We start from the raw sequence: 12,566 nt of genomic DNA on the forward strand, positions 1-12,566 counted from the left end.
CAGCAGAAAATACTATCTTGTAACTCTTATGTAGATAAAAGGAGCTAAATTATTCTTTCATTATAGCAGTATTCAAGGATGAGTAGTCTCCATGGCAACCTTATTGTCCTATGGCATGCATAAGGCTCCAAGTATCCTATAAAACGAGTTTACCTTTTCAATATACTGACAGACAGGGAAAAAGACATTTAAAGGTGTGCTTCAGTAAACATCAATACATAGCTGTGTCCATAAATAACCAAACAAATCTGTGGACTAATTACTAGGATCTTTTAAATCAGACTTTGCATGTGTGAAACTTTTAGTCATGACTATGCTGTTTAGGCCTACATGAGGAATCCAAGGTCAGCATGTCTTTGCATGAGAAGCCTCCTCATTCTTATTAACTGCATCTTGGATTATCACTGTAATGGGAGAATAGCTATTGTTGGGCCATTGCTGGGTCCTGTCATACACTACAGCAGGTAACATATTGCTGGGACAGGGAACTTACCAGAAGTGAGCCAGAGCAGAAAACAAAAGATATCCAATTCCTTTCTCCAGTTTTTACCAGCAGCATTTGAGCTCTTTCTTCTTTTCATACTGTCTTCTGTTCATACTGTAGGCCTCATATCAGTGTAGGGCAAATGGACAGGAGCTGCACTGAACTCCAAATGCATGAGCTCCCAGCCAAACTGCCACTGGAAAAGATCGCTATTATTCGTGGAGATAAGTCATGCCTCACAAATCTGCATGAGTCCTCTGAAGTGAATTTAGTGGACTGAGCACAGAGACAGTCATCACGGGCTTATGGTGTGCTTTATCTTGAGAAGACTTTCAGCAAGATTTCCTCCTCCTCAAGCAGAAAGACTTTCAAGAGCCTCACTTGCTACAGACTAAAAGAAGAAAGTCTTCTTATGGATTAATACTTCACTACAAGGCAGGAAACAAAAAGCTAGGAACAAAAAGCTGGGAACAAATGACATTTTTGCAAAAAGGAAGAGGTTGCAGAAGTTCGTGTCAGGACTATGCAGTCAAACCTATCCCTGAATGTTCTAAAAATGCGTAGAGAATGCATAGTCAATGTACAGATAATGCTAAATGTTTCAGGGGAATTGTCAAAAGAAAAGAAAAATGTCAAGTGTGACAAGCTGCAAAAGTTCTCAGAAGAATGACAGGTGAATAAAATGGCATGTGAAATTCGCTGTGAGGTGAGGCACAGGAGGAAAAACAACGTTTGCTTTGCATATAGAATGATGGTCTCTGAATTAGAAATTACTCTTCAGAAAAGAGATCTTGGAATTATATTAAATAGTTTTGTAAAATGTCAGCTTACAGCTTGGCAGTGGTCAAAAAAAAAGCAAATAGAACAGAGAACAAAAGCACAACCATTGCTAGGCTTCTGTATAGACTGAGATGACAGCTGCATCCTCAGTAGGATGCATACCCTTCATCCCCCCAACTCAAGAGAATACAGTACTGTTACTAAAGGTGCAGCACAGATGTTTAAGATGTGGGGCTTCTGTAGAAAAGAGAGTAAGCTGAGTATAAGACTTTGAGAAGCCTGTAAGATAAATTATCTTAATGATATCTATAAATCCATGATGATGCAGAGGTAAATAAAGGGTGATTATTCACTGCTTCCCAGTATAAGGACAAAGGGACATTACATGAATCATAAAAGCAACAGGCTAAAGGAACAGAAGGAGTCACCTTCTTGTACAATTCCTAGCTTAGATGTGGAATCCCTTACTGCTGGAGAATGTGTGTGACAGAAACTTTAGCAGGGGTTTAAAAAGAAATTCAGATGCATTCTGAAAAGGGTCCTTTTGGGTTATGAACAAAACAACTGTGACACTCAGACTGAAGAAGCTTTGCATTGTGATTTTTTTTCTCTTCCATAGGTTATGCAGAGCATCCCTTTGTAGACACCAGCAAAGACATGGTACTAAAACAGATATCCCCCCAACCTGCACCTTAATGCATTCTTATGTTAAACCATTAGAACTGGGCTAGTAAACATTTAGTAAGTATTCCTCTGGAAAACAAGGACCTGTGCTTCCTGTACCAGACACTTAAGCCATCTCAGTTCTGTGTATGCTTGCTCTTAAAAGTTATCAGCCTTCTCTAAAGAGTCTTGATCCTTGAACCACAAATCTAGCCTATTCCCTTCCTGACTGTTGAAGGGTACTCCTGAGCTCCTGGTGCAATTCTTGATCAAAACAGTAGAACTCCTTTCATTTGCAAATTCTCAACAGGTCAGATATTAGTGGAGAAGCCAGTCCTCTATCCCTTGCCTCTAATCAGCTACTGTCAGTGTTGTACATGCCATTCCATAGCAAACTCTTTGGAAAAATAGTCAAAAGCCAACTGAAATATACTCCTTGTATTGTCCAAATGTATCTCAATACATGGCACAATCTAGATTTGGACCAGAAGAGGGATTTAAAAATCTTTAAAAACTTTAATGCATGCTTTCCTGATGATGATAATGGAGAGTAATTTTACTCGTTCTGAGCTTCTCTGTGGGAACTCACACTCTTGGTCACACAGAGATCAAATGACAGGTGTCCAAAGGTGAGCTCTTCAATATGGAAATGCATTGAACACATAGGGGGGATAAGCAAGCTGCATTCTGCAGTTATGGATTGCTACAAGGATAATTTCTTTCTCTCTCTTCCCATTCAGTAGCTGTATGAAGCCATGTAATGGCACTAGCATGATAAAGTGCAGAAAACATTTATTATTTCTCATCTTGTAGCCAATTTGAAGAGTATGGACTGGATGGGTGGCCTATAAAATAGGTGAAAGGCTGTCAAAGTTCAACTAATTTGGCTCAACTAATAGTATTCAGTGGTCCAAAATCTGGCTCTGACAGCATTCCTAAGGGATAAGCACTGAACCTAACTGTTCTACATCTCCAACTGGGACCTAGGTAATGTGACAGAATTCAACTTTGTGGGTAACACCAAACCAAAGGTGTTGGTGAGGCAGATAAGAGAGCTGCATGCACAGAGACCTCAGCAACTGGAGAAACCGGCTGAAAAGACCATCCTGATGTTCAACAAAAACCAGTGCTGTCTGTCACCTGGGACTGAACAATCCTGTGAAGGAGCACAGGCTGAGAACTGCCTGCTCAGGAGGCAGCTTTAAGAAAAGGAGCTGGGGCTGCTGGTGGCCAACAGTTCGAACATGACCTTGGAGTGTGTCCTTGGAGCAATGGGCTCAAGTTATAAAACTTGCAACCAGCAGCTTGAGGGAGTTAATGCTTTTCCTATGTGCACCTCTTTCAAGATCACAGCAGAAAGGCTGTCAAGAGAAACATGAACACACTTGAACAAGTCTTGGGACGGATCACTAAGAACACTAGGGGTTAGCAGACAACAAATGCAAGGAAAGGCTGAGGAAACTCTGTTCATACTGGAGAAGAAATGGCTTCAGGGTGGCCAGGGCACCAACAGCCTTCTTCCACTATCTCTTGGGATTTCTAGAAGAGACAAACTCAGAAAGGTCAGAGCAAAAGTACAGGAGGCAATGTTTACTAGTCACAACAACGAAAATACAAACCATAAGGTAAAAAGATAATTATGGTGTTTACACTCTGGCTTAGGTTGCCCAGTGAATCTGCAGAACTTTCATGCCTGGAAATATTCGAAATGTGACTGTACAAAGACTGACCACCCTAATATGGAGAAGAGGAGCCTTCAGGCCACCAGATTGTGGCCTGCCTCTGAAATGATCCTTCAAGAAAGATGGAGAGATACTATTTATCAGGGCATATACTGGGGGAATGACTTCAAACTGAAATAAAGTAGATTTAGGTAAGATATAAAGAAGAAATTATTTCCTACCAAGGTGGAAAAAACAGACACAGGTTGCCCACAGAAGCTGTGGGTTACAAAGCAGAGCAACACAGACTCCCCAGGGAGGTGCAAGAAAGAACTCTTTATTGCAAAAACCAGGCCTCTTAAAGCAGTTAGGCCTTTATCAGTTACATTCCATTTAAGCACTGTGGATATTCTCAGGTCAGTTAAAGAAATCACAGAGATAATTTCTCCCAGGCCAGGCCTGGGAAACTTAGAGAAAAGAATTAAAGCAATTATTATCTCTCTTTCTGCACTTGTTGTTTATAGATATGACTTTCCAGAGTGTGCTATTGATAGTTCACCAGTAGCGTGAGAGGTTTTTACTTTAAGACCAATCAAGTCTCAGCTTAGCAAGTCAGGTTATAAAAGACACTCTACTTTCTAATAAATGCCTTCTGTTCACCTTCTGAAGACTAGAGTCTTTGTTCCTGTCCTTGACTCAACAGTGACAAAGCACAACAAATGTAATTCAACCAACCACCATAAACCACAGTGTGAACACATAATCATTATATAACTTGTTTTTCTACCTCTAATTCATCTGAGTCACTTTCCCATAGTCCTTTTCTACTCAGCCAAATTAACAGGCCTGAGGCATTATTTTTCAAGGGTAACAAGGCCCTTATTTTGTAAGATCTCGCCTATACACAACTAGCAGTGTTTTGAATTGGACTTAGAGTACTTGCTTGCCCTGGGATGCAAAGGAGTGCTCGGCATTTCTTTAACATACTCAAAGAGAAGTGGGTGCCCCTGCTCACGTTCACATGCTAAACATGTTGCCGTGGAGATGCTTATGCAAGGACTGTCCCCTCAAGGTCTCTCTCAATGTCTACAAAGCTCCACAGAACATAAATACCTCGCAGCTGGCACATCTTCTGGCTCTCTGCAGCACAATTTGTCCTGCAGGGAGGAAAATACTATATGGCTGATGGCATTTTAAAAGTGTAAGGGGAGTTTCCTACTCAGCAGTGGATATTCATTGCTGGAGCACTATTTGGAGAAAGACAGAAAAAGTGTTTCTTTAACACATTATTTTCTGTGAAATTATTTTCATGTAGTTACTTTGCTATGTAACAATACCTTATTTTGCCCTTTTTCTGGTTTTGTGTTTCTTTTATTTACTATTATTTTATGTTTGGGTAGAAACAAACAATGCATACCTTTTATTCAGTCAGGAGACTAGGAAGTCTCCATCTTGGATAAACACATATTTATTTAAACTTAATAAAGCAAAATTACTCTCACCACAGCTATTAGTCTATCAGCTAAATATGTAACTAAAAGCATATTATGTACTCAGCAGACCAGAATTACAATACAGAAGTTACTCTAGTCTGCCTGGTAAATAGGCAATTATACCTTTTATTCAAATTTTTATTTAACATTGAAAAGAGTCATTCAAGTTCATTAGATTTGCTGCAGATAGTACTCTTGTTTATCTTTGTACGTAACAACATTTCATTTATTCAACTGAATTAAATGTATAGTTTAAGTTGTTAGTGGGGTGTGAATAAAAAAATATATGTTATCCATCATGGCATAAAAGTATGAGTCACAAAAAAATTTGCATCTAGGATACATCACTTACCTTCTGCCTGTTGCTGCCACTCTTGGGACTGCTTCAACCTTCCCAAACCCCTACCATGAAGCCTAAATCATCATTTTGACAGTGATAAGAATCTGCCACAAAAATAATTTGCCTTAATGAGAATGATATATAAGTATATGGTATTTGCATCCTGACTAATGACAAGATAAATATACAATAGCAATACTACTCATACAGCTCATAGTAGTTGGATGTGAAAGCTTTACACTGTAGGAAAAAACATCCCAGCTTTTCCATTTGCTTTTAAGGCCGTTTTATGGAATCTTTTATGAATGAAATTAATTCTTATTCAGCAAATACTTGCACATGTTTTCTTCCTTTGAAGTGAACCAATAACTCATGCAGGCTGCCCAGAGAAGCTGTGGCTGCCCCATTCCTTGAAGTGTTCAAGACCAGCCTGGACAAGTCTTGGAGAAACCTGGTCTAGTGGAGGGTGTCCCTGCCCATGGCCAGGGGGGTGGAACAAGATGATCTTTAAGATTCCTTCCAACCCAAACCATTCTGGATTCTGTGATTAAGGATGGGTTTAAGACCCCTGTTTAAGCATGTTCTCAGCATATATCAATTTTGAAAATGTCAAAACTAATAAGTGATCTCTTCTGAATAATTTCTAGAGATTTCTATAATGTTTTTGTTATAATTTTGTGTGCTATGCATGCAATTTAAAAATGCTTTAAAATGAAACTTAAATAGAGTCATTTTCTAATAAACATTCAGGACTACCATGTAAATCGATTAGTCACAGAGCAGTGATCTGCAAAAGTAAACAATCTGGGAAAAGTTCTAACTTTTAGGTTTTGATCCAGAAATTCTTGTATTCACAAGTTTAACTTTGTCACACAACTATTCCCATACTAGATGATGTGATGAGACTATTCATAGACATACAAAAAAGGAATTTTTCACATTTTTAGTTTTGTACAGAAAAGTAAGCCCAAATTGACAAATGCCCACTTCATCATACCCCAGATACCTGTAAATGGCTTACATCAAGTACTCAAGTAATTTACTGTCAAAAGGAGGAAAAGTAGTTATTTCTGACAAACAAGTAAAATATTTTAGTATTACCTCTCTCAGCATAACACAACAGCATTTGTTCCAGGTTTTTTAAAGGCTTTTGTGGAGCACACAATTTAGACAAGAAGTATTTTTGAAACTAGGAGGATGATGGTGATGGCCTTTTTTGTGGAATTCAAAGAAGAGACTGAGCAAGAAACCCTGGCCTTAAAGAAGGCAACAAAAAAAGCAGCTCTTGTAGGAAACAGACCTTTTAAATATGAGCATATTAAAATCTGTAAAATGATCTCAATTCTGGAAGTTGTAAACAATGCTTGTTGGCAACTGGGTTTAAATGCAAAGAAAAACCTAAATATAAAATACATATATCAATGCCTCAGTGATGAGAAGAAAACACACTTATACAGTGTTATAGTATTGGGCTCAGCAGGTGCTGTTTTTCTCTTTGTCTCCATCTCCTCTCAGGTTAGCCCACTTTTATTTAATCTCATTACAGATAAATATAATCTTCAAATCAGATTGAGTTCTAAATGGGGCTTTGCCTCTAATTTTTTCCTACGTGACCTAGCAACTCCCTTAAACATTTCTTGAGATACCTGACCCTCCTTCCCAAGGTGATAAGCCCTCATTTTTTTCCCTTAGGTCCTTCAAAAGCTCCTGGCCCATCTAGGCCAGTCTTTTTTCTGTTGGCTTATCCTTCAGCACATAGGGACAGCCTGTTCCTGTGCCTTCAAGATTTATGTTTTGAAGCGTGTTCATCCTTCTTGGACTCCTTTGTTTTTAAGGGCTGCTTCCCAATGTACTCTCTGAATAAGTCTCTTGAATAGGCCAAAATCTGCCCTTTGGAAGTCCAGTGTGGAAGTTTTATTGATGCCTTCTTGTTTCACCAAATATTGCAAACTATAATTTCATGGTCACTACAACCCAGACAGCTTCCAACCACCACATCTCCCACCAGCCCATCTCTGTTTGCAAACAGCAGGTTTGCATACTCCCTTCCCAGGCAGGCTCGTTCACCAAGAAGTTACCCTTCATACACTCTAAGAACCTCCTAGACTGCCTCTTCTCTGCTGTGTTGAGTTCCCAGCAGATATCTGGCAAGTTAAAGTTACCTACAAGAACAAGGGCTGGTGATGTTGAAACATCCTCCATCTGTTACAGAATAAATCATCCACCTCTTCATCCTGGTTAGGTGATCTGTAGCAGACTCCAACCAGGATGTCAGCCTTTTTGGCCTTGCTCCAATTCTTAGCCATAGGCACTCACCTTATCATCGTTAGTCTCAATTTCCATGGCATTGAGAGCTTCCCTAATATACAGACCCACCCCTCCACCTCTTCTCCCTCTCATGCTTCTTCTGAAGAGCTTGTAGACATCCATTGCAGCACTCCAGTTACGTGAGTCATCCCACCACGTTTCTGTGATGGTGACTACATCCTAACTCTCTTGCTGTACCATGGCTTCCAGCTCCTCTTGTTTGTTACCCATGCTGCGTGCATCAGTGTACATGCACTTCAGCTGGGCTGTTGATTTCACCCCTGACTCTGGCTTACCACCCTTGGGCTTGTTTCTGGAGAGCCCAGTTGCATCCTCTTCCCCCTTGATATAGACCAGGGACTAAAGGATTAGCAGAATAAGTATTTTCTCCCTCCTAAATATAGAAAAACTATTTCCTCCTTCCTAAATGCTGTCATGGAGTTTTATAAGGGGTCTTGTTGCAGCTAGAACCTTAGATCCAATCTCTTTATGTTCTCTGCTGTGAATTAGCCTTCCTTCAAAACCTTATTCTGAGAAAACGAAATGGTTTTTGGTCCCAGAAGGACCTCAGCCCAGCAGAACCAGATGACACTGCCCTGACATTGTTCTCCTTCTTCTCAGCTTTCTACAAAAGTGTACCACGATGCTGGGAACAGTGGAGAGGGGAAGACTAGGAGACAAGCATATCTTCTTTCAGCAGATTTCTTCATTTTCAGAGCAGACCGTAAAGCTGGAGTGACAGACAGGCCCACGGCTACACTTCCTCTTCTGGGTGTCCTTACCTGGGCAGGGGGTAAGAGCAGCCTCTGATAACCTGTAACAGGCTCTCTTACTGCTGCTTAACCATGGGACTTGGTTAAAGGCTGATAACCCAATGCCAGAGGATAAATTTTGTGATTCTCCCTCGCCACCCCTTCTCTCTTCAAAGAAAAATTCACAGAAGGAAGAAGGTAAAACCTTGGATTGAAAGCTTCTTGTGGATTGTTTTCAACATTATCATGAAGATGCATTTTTCTTTGTCAGCTGGACCTTTCAGTCCTTTGTTCAAGGGACAGTACTTGGGAAGTAAAAATTAGGATTGAGGAGTGTTAGAAAGGTTCAATCAACCTGTCCCCTGTGGACAGGAAAAAAAAAAAAAAAAGAGCTACAGGTCCATAAAGTTGTTACGTTCAAATTAGTATGGAATTCAAGCATGCTGGCTTAAAACTCTGGGTGAAATTTTACTCTTTTTTTTTTGGGAAATACTGAAATGTGACTTGCCAAGACATATGGGAAGAGGAGGGGATTGCAAGGGAAGGAATCAACAAAACCTGGAGAACACAAATACCAACAAAAGGTTTGTTTAGAGACAGGCTGGCATGATGATCAAATATGATTAACATGAAAGGGCTGGAGATGTCAGAATTTCTGGGAGCTGTCTCCAGATCTTAGTGTCCTTTATCTGCTATTTTTTGTTCTTTTACTACCAATACTATCTATTGGCATAACTGTATTATTTTCTCAAGCCTTTTTTCAGACACAGCTGTGGCCTGTGACCGAAGTAAGACATAGGAAGCAGATGCAAATCCTTTGAAATTAAGTTGCCTACCTGGTCTGAGTTTTACTCTGAGCAACTACATATTGTTATAAATGAAAAATGAAAAATAGCAAATTTTAATAAAAAAATTAAAATTAAATTTATTTCGCGACCGTAATACAGTCCCGACAGCCACCAATCAATCAGACAGCGTACCACTCCCTGACAGTGAGGGGTGGATGTGGATTTGGCCTCTATCGCACCAAATCCCCCTTGTCCATACCGGCTGTTCCCAGGCCGTGGTTCATTATACGTTTTAATTCGTCTGCAGCAGAGTTCCTTTGTCTCTATTTTGAAGTCTTCATATTCATGTTCAGTCTTTTCTTCGGTCCAGGCTGCACAAAGCCTTCGTCCGGGAATTGAACAATACGTTTCCCCGATTCCCGGAATCTGGCATTCAGATGGCAGGTGCTGATGGCTCTGGTCATCTCAGATGTGTATCTCGTCCGGGCCATCATCTCCTGGGTGTCACTGGACACGTGCCTTCCTGAACGCCCATTGCCCATCTCCCGTACAGCCGAAGTTCCTTCGAATGCAAATGTCGTGGTGCCTCCTTGCCCATCTGCCGCGGTTTCACCATCCTGGGGATGAAATCTCTCCCCCCCCTATGCACCAACAGTTTGTTTCATACATATATATATTTTATACATATTTTATTTCCACGAATTACTAACCATATTTCTAACAATATAACTGAAATTTCCTTTTATTTTTTTTTTTTGGGCTGTTGTATAGACTAAGATACACACTGCAGGGTAGTTAAGAACATGTAAAGTTGCTTTTTCTTTGTTAACAGACACGTTCTGGCATACATTTGGGAAAAAAAAAAACAGCTGTGTGTTGATAAAAAATAAAATCACCAGCTTTCAAATTATTTGGTGTGGTGGTTTGGGTTTTGTTGTTGTCATTGTACTTAGCTGAATCCTGAAAAAAAGTAATTCATTGTATGTTTCTGTGTCAGCCTTCCCCTCAGAGCTGCCAACAGCAGGAGACCTTTTATGAGTGGAAAAACCTGTGGATGTTTTTCATTTTTTGTGTGCATATTTCAGCCTTCCAAAGCGCATTCTTCTACCTGCAGCTCTTCATGCAAAGTCAGAGCTAACCTTCTGCTTTGTGAGACCACAAAGCAAATTGTTTTGGCCTCTGGGCCCCATCTGTGGAAATTTTTACACAGGGTGAGTTATGGCAGCATTTAAATAGTTATCAAAAATCAATCCTGAGAGCATAAATCACTTAAGAGCATTGTTCTGGCCGGGTCACGGAACATTTTATTGCTGGGCAGTACGGACAAGCCCGTCTGAGGTTTGGGAGCACGCCGGGTCCCCACGGCAGCCGAGTACTCCCAACCTGGACTGGCAGCAGTTTCACCGGCACGACCCCAGCCCTGTACCCCCGCTCGCCTGCCTTACAAACGGGCCGTGGCTCTGATCTCAGATTACAAACTATCACAGTTTCAATCCCACTTGAAAGACAGTCTCGACTTTAACCAGGAGCCCCCTCGAAGACCGCAAGACCAAGGCGGCGCAAACACCGGCGCCGCCTCCCGCAGCCCTCAGGGACACCCCCCAGCTGCCGGGCAGCACAAAGGCGGCGGGAAGCGCGGAAAAGGGAAAAGCCGGCCGCAGCCACTCCAGGAGCTGCGGCCCCGCTCGAGGGCGGTCGCAGGGGACAACGGGCCCATCCCGGATCCCGCCTGCCCTCCTCCTCTCCTTCCCACCGTGACCCGCCCCCGCCATGAGGCGGACGGTGGCTCCGTGCACGCAGCCGGCATGGAGCGGCTGGGGCGGCGCGGCCGGACGGAGAGGTGCCCGGCCTGGGGGGCATTGTTTCCCCTTTTCCTCCTCCTCCTCCTGGCAGGTCAGCGGGACCGGCGTGGGGCGGGGGACGGGCGCGAAGCTGCGGGCAGCGGGTGTGAGCGGGGCCGGCGTTTTAGGTCAGATGTGGAAGCTTTTCCTTGTCGGCGATTGAATTGGCATGCGGAGTTGGAAGGCGTTCCCCGGGGTGTCCCAGCAGGGACAGGGCAGGGTGTGGTGTGAGGGAGCCTCTCTCTGGCTGCAGGGAGAGTAAACCTCGAGAAGACAGGACTGAGAGAGGACCTCATTAACGTGTAGAAATGTCTGAAGTGGGTGTGCCGAGAGAACGGAGCAGAGGCTCGGTGGTATCGAGCAGTGGAGGGGGTTGGGCAACGCGCAGAAGTTGATGCACAGGAAGTTACACCTGATCATGAGGAAGAACTTTACTGTGAGGATGTCCACACACTGGAACAGATGCTCCCGAGTGGTTGTGGAGTCTCCCTGAATAGAGATACCCAGGAACCGTCTGGATGCAATCCCGTGCCACATGTGCTCTAGGATGATCCAGCTTGAGCAGTCAGGTTGGACCATGATGATCCACTGTGGTCCCTTCCCACCTGACCCGTTCCATGATTCTGTGATTCTGTGAACCCACCCGCATAGGATAGACCTGTGATGTGCAGGGTGAAGGCACCACTTTGGTGCTCTCCCACCAGGGCAGAGCCTGGAGGTGTCCTGGCTTGGCACAGCTGGAGCCACGAGTACGCATGCCAAAAAAGAGGTGACATTGCAAAAGCCTGGAGCTACTGGCACAAGGTGTGCCAAAGCCTTGGTATGGGGTGTCCTGTGTGGCAGTCATCCTGCATTGCTGCTTTCTGTAGAAGTGCCTGTACTCCCCTTGGCCTGCTGTTCTTCTGGAGACAAGTGTCCTGCTGGCTGCCCTGATTCCCTTGTTGGCAGGGCTGTTTGGCAGAATGATGGGTTAATTGTTCTGTTTTTTTCATGTGTTTCTTTAATCCAGGGGTCATCTCACAGGGTTAGGGTGCGTCTGCCTGGGCTGACCCATGTGCTGTGTTGCACAGCCCTCTCCAGCCGTCGCTTGGTGCTCATTTTCAAGTGGAGACCAAGTGTGAGCAGGTTCAGAGAGCTGACCTGCTAAAATCCTGTGAGCAGTCAGGCTGTGAGATGGGTCAGCAGCATGAGTCAGTGAGCAAAGGAGTCTCAGTGCAAGGTGGGAACTTTCACCTACTTGGGGCAGGAACAGGAGCGTGGCAGAAGCTGAGATGAGGTAGGGTTGCCCGGATCCCAGCACACCAACCAAAAGGGTCAGCGCAAATGAAAGGCAGTAATGGCACTGGGAGAATTAGAACCTCTCAGGTGAGTTGCAGCCTGGGAAAGGGGAGCTACAGTGCATTGGGAATGCAGAAGCATGGTTTGGCATCTTTGATTTCAAGTCTTGCAGTATGTGA

The 12,566-nt window shown here is 43.1% G+C and overlaps 1 protein-coding gene across 1 annotated transcript in view; it reads left to right on the forward strand.

Annotated features, from left to right (window-relative positions):
- Nucleotides 1-12,566, forward strand: part of CYYR1 (cysteine and tyrosine rich 1) — a 61,461-nt gene that overhangs the window by 17,691 nt on the left and 31,204 nt on the right. The window contains exon 3 of the mRNA XM_041414774.1: nt 10,637-11,161. Within this exon, the coding sequence (XP_041270708.1) occupies nt 10,637-11,161 (525 nt within the window). The remainder of the gene's footprint in view (nt 1-10,636; nt 11,162-12,566) is intronic.

Source organism: Onychostruthus taczanowskii, unplaced genomic scaffold (genome assembly GCF_017590055.1).
Source record: "Onychostruthus taczanowskii isolate IOZ18803 unplaced genomic scaffold, ASM1759005v1 scaffold47, whole genome shotgun sequence".
NCBI classification, from domain to species: domain Eukaryota; kingdom Metazoa; phylum Chordata; class Aves; order Passeriformes; family Passeridae; genus Onychostruthus; species Onychostruthus taczanowskii.